Here is a 23,119-nt window from a genome sequence, read left to right as displayed (position 1 = left end):
CTCCCCAGTGTTTGGTTTCGATACTGTGGTTACTTGGTACACACTACAAGGTAGCACCTCAGAACAAGCCGAACACGGGCAACATTTACAACAATGCCAAAGTGTCTACAATTAAGTTATTCTATAGTTGATGGCAACATTCTGGTTGAAGCGTGCTCTATCAATGCGTCCTTCTCGCTGGACAGCTCAGTTCCTACTGAGAGCACGGACTGGCGGTTTTTATGCTCCAATAGATTGAGGTTTAATAAAGGGGTATTTACAATTTAAAAGAGGTCCCAAGCAGGATAAAGCTATGTTTGATTTGACAAAACAAAACTGAATTAAAATGAACATGCAAATAGATTTTAATGTGACACAAAGAGATCCTAAAGACCGCTCTGGAGGCCTTCAACATCAGCCTCGCCCTGTGGGAGCAGAAGCCCAGGACAGAGACAAATGGCGAGCAGCTGTCAACAAAGGAGCAAAACAGTCAGACGAGGAAGAACAGAATCAACAGATCTCCCGAAGCCACCACTATTGCCTTTTCACACTGCCAGAAGATGTTTCGTGCGCGGATTGACCTGATAAGTCATTTGCGTACCCACCGACCCCGACCTCAGGATGGTCTTCGTCGAATCGACGGACAACATCACACATTGTGGTTTATTAGCACTATCAGTATTGTGATGTATTAGCGTCATCAGTATTGTGGTATATTAGCGTCATCAGTATTGTGGTATATTAGCGTCATCAGTATTGTGGTGTATTATCGTCATCAGTATTGTGGTATACTGCAAAAAGAAGCAAATCACGGGAGACACGTGGAATCTTTATAGGCGCAATATGATAGGGGTAGGATCAACATTATCGGAAAGCTCTATGTTTTCGTTACGCCCATTTTGAACATGTTCAAAACAAGTGAATCGGGATAGTGGCAAACAAGAAGCGGAGTGCAGTCGTATTAAGAGAAGCAGAAACACGATAATCGTACAAGCATCGTGCAGCACAGTCGGTAATTTACTCGAGTCATTTTAGTTACGCTTCTATCACTCTAGAATCCTCGTACGACGTACAAGAAACGTATTACAGGCAATAACGTATCGATATCGTCGGACAGTCCTTTTAGGTCTGTGTGACATCGTAATATGATCTTTTATTATATACCTATCAATGTTTCGTTGTTTTTTTTATACTGTTGATTTCACAGAGTGTGATCCAGTTTTCCGGATCACCCCACTGTGGTTTTTTTTATTCCTTATCAGTATTCCCTGAAACTGATGACGTCACAATGCATCAACACAACGTGGTTTTTTTTTTTGGAAAACAACGCCGCGTCACAAACAAAATATAATTTCACTGTACGAGGGCTGTTCGATAAGTAATGTGCATTGTACCACAGCGCGACAACGCTTTGCACGATTTCGTGGATAGTGATACTCTTGAATAGCTCTATTCAATACCTTTCCAACGGTATAAACACGAGCCTTCAGCTCCACATACTTTTAAACTTATAGTCATTTCAATAGAGGCAGTCGTTGACCACTGTTGTAAAAATGGTTGGGAAACAGGTTGAAAATATTGAAGAAATTAGAGCTTATATAAAAGTTCGCACAAAACTCGGTCATTCGGTAATGCCGATTTTTACTGAATTGGGGGGTGGGGGGTTATGGGTCTGATAAGGTATCTTAGCCCAGTAGCTAAGTACTTCGTTACTAGCTTGAAAATACGGATGTATATTTAATTGCTGTTATAAAATTTAGAAATTCATTTCAAAATTAAGGATTATCTCCCTCATGCATAGCTCTTATCCTTGGACGAATTTGGCTCCACTTGTTTGGCACGCTGTTTTTGGCTATATTTAGATCTAAAACTTCATAGTTATTTCGGATTTCAAACATTTCGGTTGAGCATCACTGAAGAGACATTATTTGTCGAAATGCGCATCTGGTGCATCAAAATTGGTACCGTGTAAGTTTTACATTATGACCCCTGGGTCGAGGCCTCTGCTGGTGGACTGTTAGTCCCCGAGGGTCTCTACAGCCCAGTAGCTAAGTACTTCGTTACTAGCTTGAAAATACGGATGTATATTTAATTGCTGTTATAAAATTTAGAAATTCATTTCAAAATTAAGGATTATCTCCCTCATGCATAGCTCTTATCCTTGGACGAATTTGGCTCCACTTGTTTGGCACGCTGTTTTTGGCTATATTTAGATCTAAAACTTCATTGTTATTTCGGATTTCAAACATTTCGGTTGAGCATCACTGAAGAGACATTATTTGTCGAAATGCGCATCTGGTGCATCAAAATTGGTACCGTACAAGTTTTACATTAGGAGACAGCTCGTAGGTGGAGAAAGAAATTTCTGATTGGCACAGAGTCCGTCAAAGATGCAGCAAAATCTGGCCGACCTGTGACTGTAACAGGCAAGGCAAATGTTTCAAAAGTCGGGGAAATAATTGAAAGTGATGGCAGATACACGATTCGTAATATTGCCAAAGCTCTTGGCATATCGCTATCGCGGGTGCATTTCATTTTGAAGCGTACTTTGAAAGTAAGAAACATCTCTGCCAGATGAATACCGCATATATTGACAGATGACCAAAAACGGGTACGAGTACAAACCACTAAGCAATTGCTCAAAATGTTTCCCAAATTCAATCAAAGACAATTTGGTGACGAAACATGGGTTCACTATTTCGAACCAGTAAGAAAAATTGGAAACAAAAAATGACTAACTAAACACGGTAGAAGGCCTATAGTTGCCAAAAGAACCATAAGCACAAAGAAGGTTCTTTATTGCATATTTTTCTCATGTGGTGGTATTACCGTAGAATTCCGGTGTCGAAGGGCAAACGTGTTACAGGTTGGTATTACCGAGTTGTTATACAAAAAAAGCTCAAGAAATATTATCATAAACGACGCCCTGTGTCAGGATGTTCGTCTACTTCATGATAATGCTCAATCACATACATCTGAGCTTGTGAAACAATTTTTGAAGTCGGAGAATGTTACCGTCTTGCCACACCATCCATACTCTCCAGATCTAGCCCATGCGATTTTTTCCTTTTTCCAAAACTTAAAAAGTTCTTATCTGGTCGTCGTTACAAGTCCCGACAAGTCCTTGGCTCAGCCATCAATCAGTGCCTCAGAGATCTGCCTAAATCAGCGTACTGTGACGCATTTCAGAAATGGATTCAGATATTGAAAGTATGTATTTCAAATTGCGGAGAATGCTTTGAAGGAATGTGATATTCATTTCACTATTTGAGTCGAATGCTTTCGAGATATCGAACAATACACATTACATATTGAACAGCCCTCGTCTGTCTGTGGTTTTGATAATTTATATTACATATATTATGTTATAGATGTGGATTTTAAAATACATCCGGGGTTATATGATAAATTGATCATTACTACAGTAACTTCATCAGAGTTGGATCACGTCTCGTTGACAGGCGCTCTTGACGCGCTTTAACTACAATTAAATGCAGACCAATGTTGTCCGCGGCCGATTTTACAGCGTTTATACTGTCTTGTCGCTATATATCATTACTACAGTAGACGTAGAAGAAACGTACTATGATCCAGTCCCGATCCAATTTTTTTTTTTCAGATCGCAGTCTGTTCGGGATGATCAGAATTGTTTTCGTGCGGTCGTAGTGCTGTGTTAGCGCTATCAGTATTGTGTTATATTAGCGTCATCATACTGCTGTATCAAGAGTTCTGAATGAGTGCTATCAGTATTGTACTATACCAGTGCTATGTATTTTATAACGAGATGAGAAGGAATCTCAATATTTCACTCTTATCTCGATACTCCATTGCGACGCTGTAATTGCTTCAAAGTTGAAATAAAAGTTTCGAATTTTTAATGCGCATGTTGGAATACAGAGGTAGTTTTTGGGGTATAAGAGGCATCCTGTGTTTCTGATTCACAGCAGGCAAATATTTTCTGCATGGCCAGTTTTAATATCCGTGTAGGCTTTGATCATGTGATGATTTAGTACAGATTAAACTTGCACAAGTTTCTCAATCACTTTAATTTTTTAAGCAATCATGATGATACAGAATAATTTAAGTGTGATGTATCTTTTAAATTAAAGTCCATTTGGTAGATCTCAGTTACATAACATGAATCATACCATCAGTTGAATATCAAAGGGAAAAGCACACATAGATTCTATTTAAATATGTCTTGATTTGATAGAACACCACCAACATCCCGCAACATTGAAAAATGGAATTTTTAAAAATACAATAATGCTATAATATACTATGAACTGATTTACTTGTTAAGATTGAATTTTCTTTGAGAAATGCACAATAGATATACCATCACTTTAAATTATATTCAAAATTGCATAACAAACTGAACTGCATATCAGAACTACATATCAATTAACCCGTAGCCAACATTAGATTGAAAATAGCAATTTAACAATTGGTACGAGGGCGAGTCAATGAGTAACCAGCCTAACTTACTCGTATTTCCGGTTGAGATCCACTTCTTTTTCGATGTAATTGCCCTCTAGTGTGATGCACTTAGACCAACGGTGTTCAAGTGCCATCAGCCCAGAACTGAAAAAGTCAGGGTCCTTTCCATTGACCCACTCCCCAACTGCCATCACGACTTCTTCGTCACACCGCAAATAACGTCCACGGATATCCTTTTTCAAGTTTGGGACTAGGAAGAAATCGCTAGGAGCTAGGTAAGACGAATAGGCAGGATGTGGTATCAATTCATACCCGTTTCGCTCTACAGCATCCATTGCAACTTTGCAAGTGTGGACTCTCGCGTTGTCCTGTTGCAGCAAATCCTTGAGAGAGTTTACCTCGGCGTTTTTCACAGATGGTGGTTCTCAGCTGGTCTAGCAAGTTTGCATAGTACACTCCAGTTATTGTACTTCTCAGGTAAAAAGTCCAACGTAATAACGCTTTCTGTGTCCCAAAATACTGTGGCCATCACCTTCCTAGCAGATTGTTGCGTCTTGAACTTCTTTGGCCTCGGGGACCCAGGCCCTACCCACTGACGACTCTGAGCTTTATTCTCTGGCTCATAATAATGAACCTGTCTCATCTACAGTCATCAGACGGAAAACAAAATCATCTTTTGACCTAAAACGTTTTAACAAGGCGCTGCATACTGATGCTCTGGGTACCATTTGCTCATCGCTAAGAGATTTGGGGACTCAACGGGCTGTTACCTTGCGCATACCTGAACAAATCATGTAAGATTGTCGAAACGCTATCTTGTGAAATGCCTAATGCCTGCGCTATTTCTTCCACCTGAATTCGCCATCAGAGTATACCAGATCCTGAACTTTCTTACACATTTTTTCGTCACCGACATCCAGTGTACGTCCAGACCTGGCTTCATCTTCTAAAGACGTTCTACTACGTTTGAATTTCCCTACCCAGAATTTAACCTGAGCATAAGATGGTCCAGAATACTAACTCGCCATGTATTTCCTTGCCTCTATTACCTTTTAAATACAAATTCCGAATTATAGCACGGTACTCAACTTTGAATGAAAAGTATGCCTATACATCACTAGCCATGTTTGACATTCAATATCTTATTAAAGAATGACTCGATACACGTGCAATTTTTGTACTCAGGTATAAAACATATATTAAAACAAGGCATGAAAATCGTGACCGTCTCGGTCACTCGAAAATGGGATAGGCTGGCTACTTATTAACTCGCCCTTGTATTAAACATGTAAGACAAAATTCACCTAAAATTCACAGGCTATATTTGCAAACACAATTATGATTACGACAATAGATTTAGCGAATTACTGAGTTTAAGAGATACTGGTAAAACCCCTGTAACATCAACTTATTTGTCAGTTGCGTGTCTCAGTTTAACGATGGATCATACGCAGAGCATGCTTTTGCGTACTGAATCATTTGGGATACATATACACCGGATGCATGTAATAATGAAATATTGCTATGTTTAAAAAAACGGTGACTCTGAAACAACAACAACAACAAACTATTCATCTTATTGTCATCCCGAAGACACGACTTGAGAACGTAGTCAAATATGTTATTTGTAACACAGCTTCCGTATAAGTCCTAATGTTGTTTTAGCCAAGTATTATATACTTTAGAATTACAATTTTAATAATAACCCTAATAGATAATATAAATTCTATTGCGTACTAATTATTTCTTATATTAATACTAAGGTTAACCAAGCTGAATTAAAACATTTTTCTTGTGTAGTCCTTTGTTGTCCGTTTAAGCTTTTATACGGCTTGCAGTATATATATGAACAGTCCACTAAGTTACTGGTTAGTTAGTGAGAAAGTCTGTGCATTATTAATGGTAATCCCGAAAACTGGTCGACCCCTCCCCCACCACCACCAAATTTATTTTCAGGATAACACTGAAAATCAAGAATTTCCAATTAAAGTCCTTCTTTAACCCTTAGATCACAATTCATAATTAATTCCTTGGTCACAATTTATTAACATCAGAACTGTTCATGCTCTATTAATTTCACTCACTTTCACATGTTGGAAATCTTTCTTTCTACATTTTGGTTGGCTTGAAGTATTTTCTCATCAGATATATCCGGTAGAAGATATTGCTTTTTTAAAGATCACATTGGTCTTCACAGTATGTTTAACCTCTGTATCCAGATTATCACTTAGAACGGATTTGGATTTTTAAAATTTAATTGCGTAAGAAAAATCTCTCTCCGTCAGAGGAAGGGCATGCTGATATATCTTGAAGGTGAATGAGAGCATGCAGCGCAGTTTTAAAGCCCCCAGAACTTACTTCAAAATGTTCAGTAACTAAATAAAAGAAAACAACAATTAAAATTAGATCCGAAAGATATTTATACACACCGGAGGAGGGATTAGGAGGAGTAAACATTCCCTGTTGACCGATCACACCCGCCATGAACACTATATCTTGATCAGATACACGGAGTAATACGTGTGAACGACCTAACAATTGGTATGAAGCAAGTCAGATACAACAGTGCAAAATTCCAAATTTTTACCACCCTGATAAACTATCATACATAGGCTATCTTTATTGCAGAAAATAAATTGTTGAAACTTTACTTTAATTTTGGACGTTTCACAGGGCCAATTTTGACCCTTCGTGGGCCTACTCCTTTGATCATTATAACGGTCATAGAATTAACATAATACTTACTTTAAACGAGTCTGTTGAAACCTTTGTAACATCAACTTATTTTTCAGTAGCCTGTCTCGATTAAAAAATTATCATAACGTAGAATATACTCTCGTATGTGGTAGTATTAAAGAGGTATCAATGAAATTGTGTAATTGTTAACAATTTGAAAAAGTTTTTCATATGAAAACTATCAAATGATATTCAGTTTCCTGCCATTTTATATGGAATTCGTTAGTTGAACATGTAAGTTTGAAAGTTTTTCACAAAATTTTAGTATTGTGACCTTTGACCTTGCAGGTCATGACCGATATAAGTGTTAGTGTTATGTTTATGATGCTACTGATTTCCACAAAATCTTAACAATATCTCCATTACAAGAAATAATAAATCCACAAACTTAATGCCAAGTAGCCAGACAGTCCAGAACAAGGAGAGACGACACACATCATGACAGAGTGATGACTGGCAACATTTAGCAGGAAAAGCTCACACCAGCCAGACTAGTTCTTTTCTTTCCAGTAGATAATGATGTCAAACCGTTTGCTTAAAATTCTCTTAATTCCTGGCATATATTTATACCGATTGGAATGGGTGTATACGGTTGTGATGGGACATATTGATTGTTTCTATTGCATTTATTAGGTTAAAACTGTGACATTTAAAACCTGGAATGATTACAGTAAAAACGCATTGGCTTTGGACGTCCTGATGTCGACATTCAGATATGAAGCAAAGAGCATGTAACACTTTGCAGACCGCAGCTTTTAATCGGGGACTGATTATTCAAACTACAATGCTGAAGAAAACCATAACAGTGATATGGCTTGTTTTCATGACAAAGTCATGTTTTGGAATTGTGATGGAAAATGATTTTTCATTTGTAGGATGGCAAGACTACTCCGTCGTTTCTTCCCTGTCGCACGGAACGATGGGAATTGAATCCATACCCTGCGCATCCATTTGTCTTCAAAGTAGCCATTGCCAAATGTACTATATGTGCAGGTATATTCATTTAATGTTAGAAATACCATATGTATCAATATTCAAGTTTTATGCCGCAAAGATCGAAGATATTAGTTTGCCATATCTGTCTGTCGGCAGCTTTTACCATGGCTATACATTTTGAATCGTAAGAGATAAAATTAAGCTTCAGAAACATCTAGTTTGTTGTATCTTATCAAGTCAAAGTCAACCACTTTGTCATTTTACTACCATGTTTTATTTGAATTCTTTCTATTGTTTTATCATTTCCTTTATAGCTCTTGCAGGTCTTTTATTAGTATATTATCATTGGTTATTAGCACAAACATTGTACAGCGCATAGAAAACTATAATGTAATTTTGCGCTTTACAAATAAATATGAAATAGTAATACTAGTTTGGATTGCCTTTGGGGTTACAGTGCGTGACAACTGTAAGGTTGGCAATAACTTGAGAAGCAATAGTAATACTAGTTTGGATTGACTTTGGGGTTACAGTGCGTGACAACTGTAAAGTTGGCAGTAACTTGAGAAGCGTTTGGACATGAATACGTTGATGTTTGTACTATGCATTTATATGAACATTTTGTAACCGGTCGTGTTACATTGGTCGAGGCCTCTTGCTATAAATATATATTGATGATTGTATTTAGTTAGTGTAATGGCCCTTACCCTGGTGTGAACCAAAATAGAAAAAGTCCACATCAGAATTCGCCCATGATCGACACACAGAAAAAAAAATTCTGTAGAATTACTTATTCAAATCCGGACAAAACCTCTGCTCCAGGCAAAATCTTATTAAAATACTGCAATTAAATCCGGATAAAAACTCTGCTCTGAACAAAAACTCGGTAGAAATATCGGCAACTCCGGACTAAACTCTGTAAAATTACTGCTACTCCGGACAAAATCTCAGTAGAAATACTGCAATTAACTCCGAACAATACTGCAACAGCGGACAAAACTTCTGCTTCGGACAAAAACTCCACAGAAATACTGCAATTTAACGCCGGAGAAAGTGAATACCAAAAACCATATTTATGAGAAAGTATTTCCTGAATAAAGTGCATTGCACATTTGAAGGTTATCTTAACAAAAATGTTGAAACTAATTTCCGAAGTGCCTGCCAATGAATTGAAGGACTGACGAATTTATTTATGGTGTACGTTACATACCTTTTAGAATTTTTCATTCATTAAGACACCTCATCAGCTTTAGTAAAGCCCTTGAAAATTGGGTCTAAGCTGACAAATCTAACAATAGTTCAGTTCAGTATTATATAACAAAATTAAATTCAAAATGAATTGATTTTACTAGTGAAAATATATTCGATCGCATTAAAAGCTCTGCAATGTGTTTTAATTGACATTCTGTGTGCCTGTACTGATCCCAATCCATTTTTAATGCCATGTTGCATGCAGTAGTCTGTGGATTTTGGTGTAATAAGATAGACAGTTTCCTACATTAGAGAAAGGGGAGCCGTACAACAAATTTTAGGTTGTATGGTTGCTTCATAGATATTTATCATTTCATTTTTGTATGATGAAAAGGTAGACAGGTATAAAAAGCCAACCGGACTCTAGCAAATAGAAAGCGATATCTATTTCAGTGATTTCCCATTCAGATATCGAACTTTCATCAAATGATAATTCACCATTTCGTTGATTTTGAGGTTAGTGTGTTATCTTTTCAATACTTCAAATAGGTTTATACCGGCCCTGTATAAATAAATCTTCCTACCTCCATAGTCAAACTGTGTTTAGAAGTATAACTGTTAATGGAGAGGTGTTTGAAATGTAAATATGATAAGATGACATCGTTTAAAATATGATGAAATCTGGAATTCAATAAGATCTCTGTGTGTATTCTTGGATTTTGAAACAACTGTTAGAAATTTTCAAAAACTACTTCGTCCGTCACATCTTTTTTTTTAAATCCAAACAATGATAAGTCGATTTTAAAATAATTTCTTTGTTATAAAATTTCAGTAAAAACTTTGATTATCTGCTTAACGTTTTGCTTTGTTCCTCATTTGTTTTGTGGCTCGCGCTTGCGTGTGTTTCCGATATAAAACCTTTGCACTCATTTCACGAAGACGACATGTCGCCTTATTGTCATATTGCAAGGTATTTGATTCTCTGAAACTTTAAAAAAAAAAAAATATATGCTATTGACAACAAGGTTGTATTAAGTTTCCTGTGGAAGAGTATGTTAATAGTCAACGGACCGAATAGCATACATACTGGATACAGTTTTAATGTAAATATGATATATTGTTACATTCCCATATCTTGAATTTCCAAGTAGGTTAAACTTGATTTATTTTATCTATTCAATCTACAAATTGTGTATATAGTTCTATTATTCTTCCCATAATCAGTCAAATGCGTTTAGCAATCAAAAATGACCTCGACAAACCTTGACAGTGTAACTTGAAAGAAACAGTAATGATAGACATTTTTCATATTTGCTAAAAGGTTTGGTTCTATAGGTTATGAGTTGAATCCCGGGCAGGAAGAGGATATCCGTATTACAGTACAATGCTCTTTGAATTTCACTGCTACATACACCGTGTATTTCTTAAATTCCCGGGAAGTTTGTATCTTTCCAGCCAATTCACTTAAATAGCAGGATAGTCTTTAAGTTTCTATACAATATTACATATATATCAAATGATGCATTGCTCAGATGAAAGGTGAAGGTAACGAACAGTGATCAATCTCATAAATCCCATAAGCAATCCAAAATAGATAGCTGGGCAAACACGGACGCCTGGACACACCAGAGGTTGTTCGTTATCTTCACCTTTCATAGGTTCTGTCAAATTATTTAATGATACACGGGATAATTTCAATTGCATTCACGGATCTCCTGGATATTTGTAAAACAAATTTACACATTTGTAAAAAGTTAGTGAATTCTTGTAACGGAAATTTCTCTTCATCGAAGTGACTTTAGCGTTTTCTTTGAAAAATATAGTTTTACATCGATTTTTTAATGCAGAAAAGGATTAAGAAACATGCTAAAAGTATTCAGACAAAAACCCTAATGTAACTTTAAATAACATACAAAAACATATTCCCAGCATGCTGTTTCCAAATGTTATTTATTCTGTGAAACTGGAATTATAGTCTTGTTTTCCTTTGACAGAATAGCCCACGTTAGTCAGGAATAAGAAACTGCTTTGTACCAGAGATATGGAATTTGTGATAAAGATGTATTCTGAATGTATAATGGTAACAATAAAGCTTTCTTGGGAAAAATAAATATTAGAGCAATACGGGTATGTTTCTAAAAAAAAAATTCTAAATACGCGTATCTATTGATTTGTTTATAATGAAAATGTTCACATATTGAATCTCTTCAATGTGTAATGCTTAAAGGTTTCCTAGGAAAGAGTTGTTAAACCAGGCTTGCATTATCTATGGTATAATGATCCTGATAATAATTAGATAAGATTGTTGAACTATTTGATGTACATAAAGAAATATTTTGTCTTGTATATCAGTATACGAAAGACATTCTCATAATTGGTTTTTTGTTTTTTTTGGTTTTTTTTTAATTTTTTTGTTGTTGTTGTTGCATGGTGTTTTACACAAGCTGATGTAGTTCTAATTCCTTCGCAGTACTTTGCTCCTTTGTAGACAGCTGCTGGCCATATCTCTCTGTCCTGGACTGTTTGCTCCCACATGGCGTGGTTGACGTTGAAGGCCTTCAGAGCGGTCTTTAGGGTGTCTTTGAAGTGTTCCTTCTGGCCTCCTTGAGAGTGCTTTTCGTGCTGCAGTTCACCAAACAGGAATTTCTTAGGCAGCCGATGTTCTGGCATGCGAGCCACATGACCTGCCCTGCGACGTTGTGACTGCACAACGATAGTGTAGATGCTTGACAACTCTGGTCAACACTTTGTGTCGGGGACCCTGTCTTGTCATTTTGTGCCAAGGTGTTTTAAGCTTCACTCATAGAGAAAGGTTATCAATTGTAGTTTAAATGCCAATTTTTTTTTACCTATGCATGGCATCCTTTGTCGTAGCAGTGAGGGCTATTGTGCAAACGCCTACCATTAGGAGAGTCTCTGTATTTAAGATCATATCTGAAACCCCCAAGTATTTCACTTCTTGGGAAGGAACAGCCACTGTTTATGTTAAATATTATGAAATAAACGCGTCTCCGGGATGGAGCGTCCTAGCCAGTCATCATGACTGGTACTGACTTAACAGAAGGAATATATTGTAGATAAATTAAAAAAAATACTAAATTAAGAATTTCTAATATTCAATCTAATTAGAATTATATCATTTGATCCACTCAAGGTAGCGATATACGTGAGCAGATGAAAGGATCTAATTTCAACCACATTGTCTAATGATATGTTGAATATTGAAATCAATCGTCAACAGAATGACATTTCAGTGGTTGCGCTCTCTGTACACTTAATGATTAGAGGATGTAAAATTTATACGGTACCAATTTTGATGCACCAGATGGGCATTTCGACAAATAATGTCTCTTCAGTGATGCTCAAGCTGAAATTTTGGAAATCCGAGCTAAAAGGAAAACTAGAGTGCCAAAAAAACTGAAGCCAAATTCGTCCAAGGATCAGAGCTATGCATGAGGGAGATATCTCATCCTTAATTTTGAAATGAATTTCTAAATTTTATCCCAGCAATTAAATATTCATCCGTATTTTCACGCTAGAAAAGAAGTACTTAACTACTGGGCTGTAGAGACCCTCGGGGACTAACAGTCCACCAGCAGAGGATGTAATTTACTTATTATTTGTTCTTCATTCTTAGGAAGAAAATTGAACTTCACGAATTATTTTATTGCTCCAAACCTTCGTATAAACAACATTTAAGTTTTATGACTGGGAAATACATGTATATAACCTATAGATTTATTACATGTGAAATAATGAATAGTGGTCCAACTTGGACGTAGATGCGCGAGCTTGTTAGTACATTTTACACCCAACGAGTGTGAAAATTCATTCATGTAAATTTACCATTTCATTCTTTTGATGATTTTTTCATCTTGTAAATTTTTGGACATGAAAACATGTTTGGCAATGTTATTACTATCTACGGTACTGTATCATTGTTATTGCACGTATTAAACGTTCATCCAACTGCTTCCATCAATGCTAGCGGCATGCTTCAAATTATGAATAGTGTCAACTTAAATCCCTAACATAAAATCAAAATCAAAAGAATATTTGAATTGATTGATATTTAATTTAGTAAATGAAACGCAAAAGCTTGCTGACAGATTACAGATGATTTATGCCATTTAAGGGGCCCGAGAGGCATAGTACAAATATTAAAACATCTAAATTTACATTTTACTTACGTCCAGTTACCAGAGCTTACAAAACAATATTTTGCCCACCATCTTTTGCTTACACCGCTAACTTGTCCCCAGGAAGTTTCCATACAATTCCTATTATTTTACAAAATGTTCTTTAGTAATGAGCCAGACATATTGGACGCAAAACTTCTCTAGAAGCAAGGAATATTTTATGACTAGTAAAGTATTAGCTATCAATTAAAGACTAGACTTTTTAATATCAAAGACAGCTTCTGGTTCTCAAAAATATTCATACCTTGTGATCAGTCGTCCAAAAATTACTTTGTTAAACATGATTGTGATTTTATGCACAAGTGATCTGAAGTTGATATTGAAAAGTTCCTCGTCAATATTTACGTAGTCTTTAACTTGTTTTTTAATTCTTATGTGTAAGAATTTATGCAAAAGCTTCCTCATGAGAAGAAATAAAATCTTTGTGTGGCCTTCAACTCGACATTTAGACATATCGATGACGTTTTATCTTTACTTTCATTCGTATTTCGGTTTGATATATCCCGGTGGACTCGAAGTAAAAGACACCAAAGAATCGTCCACATCTGCTCATATTTGGATAATCTATTGAACATATGCGTTAGTAGCAAATTAATAACTCACCTTTACGATAAACGGGATAACTTCAGCTTCACTATTGTCAACTTCCCATACTTATATTCCGAATTGTCCTTATCATCTCATTAGGGTGTTTATGTCTTTTATTTCATACGGGAGAGCATGTTCTGCGTATGATTATTCTTTAACCCGAAACAGGCTACTGAAATGTATCAAGAACAAGAACAATAGAATACATTTAACTTCAAGATGAGTTCTGATTTAATTCAAATTCCCCCCTCTCTCTCTCACACACACACACAGCTGTTAATATTTTCGTGAGGAGCATTTACTGGATCCAGCAATGTATCTTTGTTTGTACGGGGTTTTATGTAGTTTAGGAATCCAGCATAGGTACGGTACTGTGAAGGAGAAACTTCTTCAAACTTACTGTGCGACTACATATGCCAGAAGTGGTGTTATTCAAATGTGTATCTAAAAACTTCTAAAGAACTTTTAGTAAACTTGAAATCACAGAATTTTTTCCAAATCAATAACATTAAAACCTATGACTTTTCAACACTATACACGACCATTCCTTACGATAAATGAAAGACTAGACTTTTTGACATCATAGACAGTTGCTTCTTCAACAAAAATGGAAAACGGAAATATTCATATCTAGTGATCAGTCATTCAAAAACTTACTTTGTTAAACACCACTCTGATTCCACGCACAAGTACTCTGAAGTTGAAAGCAAAAAATATGCTAGAGTTTCTCATTGACAATATCTTCGTGGTCTTTGGTGATCAGGTCTTCCAACAGTCTGTTGGAATTCCCATGGGCACGACTTGTGTTCCTTTGTTGGCTGACCTGTTTTTATATTCATATGAAGCATAATTTATTCAAAAACTACGTGAGAACAAAAAATCTCTTCCTGTGGCCTTCAATTCGACATTTCGATATATCGATGACGTTTTGTCTATTAACAATAATGACTTTCATTCATATGTGTATTTGATATATTCCTGTGAGCTCGAAATAAAAGACAGCACAAAGTCGTTCTCTTCTGCTTCATACTTAGATATTTTATTGAAAGTAGATATTAACGGCAAACTGACAACTCAACTGTATGACAAACGGGATGATTTCAGCTTCTCCATCGTCAACTTCCCACATTTATGTAGCAATATTCCATTATCCCCTGCATATGGTGTTTATATATCTCAACTGATTCGATATATATGCAAGAGCTTGTTCTGCGTATAGTCAGTTTTTAAATCGAGGTAAGCTACTGACAAACAAGGTGATGATACAGGGTTTTTTCAACAGTCTCGATTGAAGTCAGCATTTCGCAAATTCTCTGGTCATTATAACGATCTAGGTCGTCAATACAACTTATCATTGGGTCAAATGCTGTCTGACGTGTTTCATACCGATTGTTAGGCCGTTCTTGGCACACTGATTTTGACTACGGATAACTCCGTTTACCTGATCCGGATATAGGGCTCACGGCAGGTGTGACCGGTCGACAGGGGATGCTTACTCCTCTTAGGCACCTGATCCCATCTCTGGTGTGTCCAGGGGTCCATGTTTGCCCAACTATCTATTTTGTATTGCTTGTAGGAGTTATGATACTTATACATTGATCACTGTTCGTTATCTTCACCTTTCATTATTGTTATGAATGCAACATAGAAGATTAACAATTATCCTTGATGATTCTAAAAGTTTTTTGGGTCAAACTTAGACCAAGGGAGCCGAGTTTAACATAAATTAGTGTAAAATTGGTAATTAGTTTATGCTATCATTCACCGGTGTTCAACAATTAGTTCTCAGCAGGTGCTTCTTTTAACCTGAGTATGCAAATTATTTGAAATATCGTATCCTATATAATGCATATCGACTATAGCAATCTTTAAGATTGTGCATGTAAGTTAGAGCAAATGCGACATTCAAAATTTCTTTTACAAATTAAATATTTGTTTCATTATGAAGTAAAAATTCAAATTTACACCACAAGTTGATAAATTTCTTTTTTACTCCATTTTACATTTGATGCATGTTTAGCAATGGGGTAAAAGAGTACACTTAGTACTGCAATGGATAATGTAATCAATAACTGTTATGCATCGTAATGTGTTATCGATATTTACTGTTGCTTTTAAATTTTTGTGTTTGCTGAAAAAAAGAGTAATTTCTGATGGCAGCGTTAATTGAACTGTTGACTCAAAAAGAATTTGAATTAGAAATTGTACACATGTTCACCTTAAATACACGGCTTTTGTTTAGAACTGTGGTTTCTTCAAAATAAAAATCAACAAAAAAGAATAAACCGATGTCATGTCAATATTGAGCATTACATATGAAACCATCTAAAACAATTACAACAAAGTAGTGATATTTAAAAGGACTGATTCACGATTTACCCCCAAAATTTTGTTTTTAACTATAAATGATCAAAATCTACCGTCCAATACGTTTAGAAGGTTTCACAAAAAATAAGGTTATTTATCATGACAGAAGCTCCTTATAGAGAATTTATTATTTGTTTTGAAAACAAAGATTGAGGTGTGTTATTGTTTACGGGGTTTTCAAAATAAATGGGTATTGATCCAAGTCTTTGTTTACATGACACATAATTAAAGGTAAAATATTGCTGTTTTCTTTGCATTAATTATGTGTCATGTAAACAAAGACTCGAGTCTTTTTATGTAAACAAACAAACCAGTGAAACTTTGATTTTGTAATTGAAAGTATCTTCATTTTGTACAATCACAAATTTTAATTTTCGAATGATACATTCTACCTAAAATATACTTGAGATGTGCTATATATAATAAACATGAACCAGTCCATTTAAGTCGATAGATTAACTGTTCATATCATCCTCTTTACTTGCAAGATTCATGATGAGAATGGGTGTTTGTTTGTCTTTCCTCTGTATATCCTCATCACTTTCGCAAATTGTATGGTTGTTATGATGGTCAAGTTTGCCAATACAACCTGTCATTCGGTAAAATGCTGTCTGACATGTTTCATACCATATTGAGACAGTTCTTTGCACACCGACTTTGACTGCGGATTACTTCATTTACCTGATCGTGGTAACTATGACCGGTCTACAGGGGATGGTTACTCCTACTAGTACCTCTGATGTGTCCGGGGTCCGTATTTGCCCTACTATTGATTTTGTATTCTTTATTATGAAGATGTGCTTTTGTCTATCCTCACTCACTGTTCATATCATCATCGTTAATTGCAGGATCAATTATTGTAATGTGTTTTTGTCTTCCGTCTTTATATCATCACCTTCACTTTCAGGATCAATGATGAGGATGTTTTTGTCTTTCCTCTTCATATAATTATTTTCACTTACAGGATCAATGGTGAGGCTGAATGTTTTTTGTCTTTCATCTACGATGAAAACACAACACAGAATGGACATCTACCATGTAAATCTTACAAATTCGTAAGTTACTTATACATTGAATACCTGTTTTTAAAAACTTAATAGTACTTTCCAATAACTCCAGCTAAATCGATATGAAGGGCTATTTTCAGTTTTGATACTTCTGTATTGCCAGTTGTTTTTCGACTCGATGTAGAATTCATATATGTAGAGAAGTCACCAGCTTAAGTGAACCATAAATGGTTAGTTATGTATGGAGCTTGGCCTTGGCAGTGAGATATTTCTATTGTGGCAATGCTTATCGTTATATGGGACTTTCGTTTTTAAGGTCATATCTAAAAGACTCGTGTGACTTTCACTTCTTATGCTGGACGCTTGACAAAGAAACAGTCGCTACCTATAAGTTAAATGTATTAGATTTGAAGCGATGCCAGCGTCATAATTACTAGGCTAATGTGTCCAATAAATTTCGCACTCGTGGACTCCAATTAAACACGATATATTCAATGAAACTATGTCGCAAGAATTCCTCAACTAACAACTGAAGGCGACATTCCTTAGCAGAAATTTGGCAGAATTGTTAATAAACATTAATCCGTTCTGTTTACATCTTACAGATAGGAAATTGTGGAATTGATGCTGTCTACAATAGGTACACCGCCGTGTGCTCAAAATGTTCACCAACATGTGACTACAAGGGTAATTGATTAATTGTATATTTGCAGCACATTTTATTGCTCTGGTGTGTCCAGAGGTCCGTGTTTGCCCAACTCTCTATTTTGTATTGCTTATAGGAGTTATGAGATTGATCACTGTTCGTTATCTTCACCTTTATAGGAGTTATGAGATTGATCACTGTTCGTTATTTTTACCTTTATAAGAGTTATGAGATTGATCACTGTTCGTTATCTTTCATGGTCCACTTGGTATAAGAGATCACCCTTTGGATTATCATTTTTATCAACGTTACCATTGCATTGATTTGACAGTATTGTAGAAAAATAAGGAGTAAATGATTACTTTATTCGTACTCTAGGATATGTAAAACAAATGATTTTCGAGAATGTTTCACTAATATAGAGATGTCATCACTTGCTGTAGATGAAATTAATGTCAAAAAGTCTGTGTTACAGGGTTACAACAATGGGGTTTATATCATGCCTGTCGTGACGCGGGACTTCGGTTTATAACGCCTATGTTCAAAAGAACTTCTGCTTCATACTCAGATATTTTATTGAAAGTAGACGTTAACGGTAAACTGATAACTCAACTGTATGACAAACGGGATGATTTCAGCTTCTCAATCGTCAACTTCCCATATTCATATCGCAATATTCCATTATCACCTGCATATGGTGATTATATCTCTCAACTGAGAGCGTGTTCTTCGTGTGGTCAGTTTTTAAATCGAGACAATCTATTGACAAACAAGTTGATGGTAATGGGGTTTCAACAGTCTCGATTGAAGTCAGAATTTTGCAAATTCTATGGTCGTTATAACGATAAGGTTCGTCAATACAACCTATCATTGGGTCAAATGCTGTCTCACTTGTTTCACACCGATTGTTAGGCCATTCTTGGCACATTGATTTTGACTATGGATAACTCTGTTTACCTGATCAGGATATAGGGCTCACAGCGGGTGTGACCGGTCGACAGGGGGTGCTTACTCCTCCTAAAACACCTGATCCCACCTCTGGTGTGTCCAGGGACCTGTGTTTGCCCAACTATCTATTTTGTATTGCTTGTGGGAGTTATGAATTTTGATGGATCACTATTCGTTATCTTCACCTTTCATGTGATAATCTGCACAATAGACTTCCAATGACGTCACAAAAATTACGTTATAAGAAGTTGTGTAAAATGAGACAATGCCGCCAACAAAACCTTATTAAAAGAAATTTAAAGTATCGAAAATTGGACTACAATGTAGCTCTATATATTACAAACTTTCACTTTGGAATGTATATTTCTACATTACTCCATGTTTCCATTCCTTTTATACTCTCATAATACAAACAACTCACACATCCTTTAAACTTGGCCACACAGTGACAATTGTTTGATATTATAAAATCTCTGAACAATAATACAAAATGTTGTGCTAGTTATGATGGTGTTCAATGTAAATAATGTATCAACATTTTGGCTTAATGTAGAGGAGCATCATCTAGAACATGAATTTTATATTAATTATACACCCCGCAAACGAAGGTTAGGGGGTGTCTGGATTAACCTTAGACATAATTTGTCCAGCGTATCACTTAAATAAACACTGATGAAGATATTTGATTAAAACTTTGAGTAATGCAAGATGAAGATAACGAACAGTGATCAATCTCATAACTCCTACAAGCAATACAAATCTCATACGAAAAATGAAGTTTCAATGCTATTTTGTTTGAGATTTCATTTCAGTATTCAGGGATGTTATGGATGTTTTTTAATATTGATAGGAGTGGTGGTGTTATGTTGTATTGTCCCGATTTATTTATTCAATGAGCACAAATTCACTTACCACCATCCAATGTGCACTGCGAGGGTATTAGTCCCGTTAAGTCAGTTCTAGACATACATTGTACGCTAAATTTTCTCTAGAATCTATGAATATTTTATGACAATTAAAGTATTCGCTATAGATTAAAGCTTTTTGACATCAAAGCTAGCTGCTTCTTCAATAGCAATGGTTCTCGAAAATACTCATACCTTGTGATCAGTCATCTAAAATATATTACTTTGTGAAACAACACTGTGATTCTGCGGAGAAGTATTCTAATATCGATATTAAAAAGATCCTCGTTTGTAATATTTACGTAATATTTGGTAATCAGGTCTTTCAACAGTATGTTCGAATTCCCATGGGCACGAATTGTGTTCATTTGTTTTTTAACCTTTTTTTTTTTTTTTTTTTACATTTTGATGAGACAGAATTTATGCAAAAGCTTCACATGAGAAGAAAACATTTCTTGGCGTGGCCTTCAACTCAATATTTAGACACATCGACAATGTTTTATCTTTATTTTCATTCATATGTCGATTCGATATATCGCAGTGAACTCGAAATAACACCACAGAATCGTCCACATATGCTGATATTTGGATATTCTATTGATCATTGACGTTAATGGCAAATTAACAGCTCACCTTTATAATAAACGGGATAATTTCAGTTACTGCATCATCAACTTCACATATCTATATAACAATTTCCCATTATCATGAAAGGTGAATATAACGAACAGTGATCAATTTCATGACTCCTGTTTCTATATGGTGCAAGTTTCTCAACTCATTTGATACGCGAGAGCACGTGCTGCGAACTATCAACTATTAAACCGAGGCAGGCATTTGATAAATAAGTTGATGCTACATGGTAGTCTTGTATAAAGTCAGCATTTCACAAATCGTATGGACATTATGATGAGAAAGTGAAGATAATGAACAGTTATGATGATCTGATTTGCAAATACATATTGCCGTTAGGTCTAGTGTTGTGTGATGTGTTACATACTAAATGTTAGGCCGTTCTTTAAACACTGATTTTGACTACGGATTACTATTCCGTTTACCTGATCAAGATATAGGGCTTACAGCAGGTGTGACCGTTCAACAGGGGATACTCCTCCTAGACAACTGATCCTACCTGTATTTCCCTTTTTGTAATTTTGCATTCCTTATAGGATTTATAAAATGGATCACTATTCGTTATCATTTAAGATTAACATAATCACATTATATATTCATGTGTTTGTGAACAGAACTGGATGAACCTGTTGTTTTAAAGAATAAGGAAACTGACATCATGTGAAATTTGGAAGTTTACGAAATATGAATTTAATTTTAGGTTGCAGTGACATTCGTCTGTCACATGGTAACGTCACTGGACAATATTCACTGACGATAGGTGGCAGCACTGTTCCCGTGCGATGCGACATGGATATCGATGGAGGAGGGTGGATTGTGAGATGTTATCTGATTTTATTTTAACAACCTTATATTGAGATTTATATACCTTGCTGTTTGATAGGAAAATGAAATCATGCATAAAAGAAATTATAGTTGATTGTGATCTGACGCCTTGTCTGGAATTCTATATAGTTATATTTACATTAGGTAATACAACGTAGATTGGACGGGTCTGTGAATTTCTACAGGGGGTGGAGCGATTATAAAAACGGCTTTGGCAGTCCTAGCGGGGAATACTGGCTTGGTAAGAATGATTTTCTTGATTAACATAAAGGTGCACTGTGAACAAGCTTACGATCATTCGAAGACAGCAAGATACCGGAAATAATTAAGGTTGAATTTCATTTTCACAACCACCGTAACAATCAGATCACGCGCTTGTCTTTTTCCGTAACCGGTAAGAAGACTCGGACGTGTATCAACGCAAGAATTGCATCAAATCGATGCATTTCTTCGCCGGAAGCGCGCCCGTGGATGAGATTAAAAGGCCAGAACTGAATCCCTGTATACGGTGTTATTTAGATTTTCACCACAAATTCAGTTTTGGTATCATTAGTTACGTCTTATTCATTAAAATATATAAGCATGTGGAAATTGGTAGTGGTAGAATACCTTAGATATGTATGATATCTTAGATGCGTTTGAAAGCTCGAGTTTCATATTGTAACGTACGACTGTGACGTCATAGTTACATCTGTGTACACATGGCAACAGACTCTGATGGCGTCGGTCCACATAGGAAGTTCATTTGCGGTTACGGAAATGCCGAGTAGTTACGATTGACACCGTAGTTGTAGAGTACACCATATGATACTGGATATTTCTTTTAGGACTAGAAAATTTACATACTCTGACCTCTGAGGAAGGATATATGCTGCGGATTGATATGGAGTACAACGACCAGTCTTACTACGCGCTGTACTCGGGCTTTACTATAGCGTCAGAAAGTGACAACTATCGTATGGGTTTCTCTACGTTTTTGAAAGGAAACACAGGTAAATAGATATCATTTTCGATCAATCACTAGAATTAATTGATATATCAGTAGAATACTAGAGCAGTACTTATTTATACATCTGTATTATCCTCTTCCAAATCGCCATTCCTTGTAGATTGATATATCACGATTTACACACTGATTATTGGTATATTGCAAGTATAAAAAAAAAAGAAATCAAAGATATACATGTACAGTATTTTAATAACATAACTCAGTTTTATGAATAAGTAATATATAATCTTACCAGCTTTTTTGAAGAATCATATTTTACAAATTTAAATTCTATTTCAAAACAAGCAATAAATTGATCTTATTTGTTCATTAAATCTGCATCTCATTTTGTAATATATAATTTGTATAAAAGAAATACATGCATAGTGATATAATATTATTCAATCGAGATCTCTGGGTACTTATTTCACGAATCGAGATCTCTGGGTACTTATTTCACGAATCGAGTTCTCTGAGTACTTATTTCACGAATTGAGTTCTCTGGGTACTTATTTCATGAATCGAGTTATCTGGGTACTTATTTCATGAATCGAGTTCTCTGGGTACTTATTTCACGAATCGAGTTCTCTGGATGTAAAACTTATACGGTACCAATTTTGATGCACCAGATGTGCATTTCGACAAATAATGTCTCTTCAGTGATGCTCAACCGAAATGTTTGAAATCCGAAATAACTATGAAGTTTTAGATCTAAATATAGCCAAAAACAG

General features: G+C 35.7%; 1 protein-coding gene across 1 annotated transcript in view; it reads left to right on the top strand.

The window, feature by feature from the left end:
• Positions 1 to 325: 325 nt before the first annotated feature.
• The window catches only part of LOC125662258 (microfibril-associated glycoprotein 4-like), a 29,999-nt gene continuing 7,205 nt past the window's right edge, over positions 326 to 23,119 (top strand). Inside the window, exons 1-6 of the mRNA XM_048894456.2 lie at positions 326 to 546; positions 17,401 to 17,491; positions 18,049 to 18,130; positions 21,276 to 21,391; positions 21,545 to 21,641; positions 22,228 to 22,392. Coding sequence (XP_048750413.1) covers positions 326 to 546; positions 17,401 to 17,491; positions 18,049 to 18,130; positions 21,276 to 21,391; positions 21,545 to 21,641; positions 22,228 to 22,392 — 772 coding nt within the window. The remainder of the gene's footprint in view (positions 547 to 17,400; positions 17,492 to 18,048; positions 18,131 to 21,275; positions 21,392 to 21,544; positions 21,642 to 22,227; positions 22,393 to 23,119) is intronic.

Source organism: Ostrea edulis, chromosome 1 (assembly GCF_947568905.1).
Source record: "Ostrea edulis chromosome 1, xbOstEdul1.1, whole genome shotgun sequence".
Lineage (NCBI taxonomy): Eukaryota > Metazoa > Mollusca > Bivalvia > Ostreida > Ostreidae > Ostrea > Ostrea edulis.
This window is presented reverse-complemented; position numbering and strand designations above follow the sequence as displayed.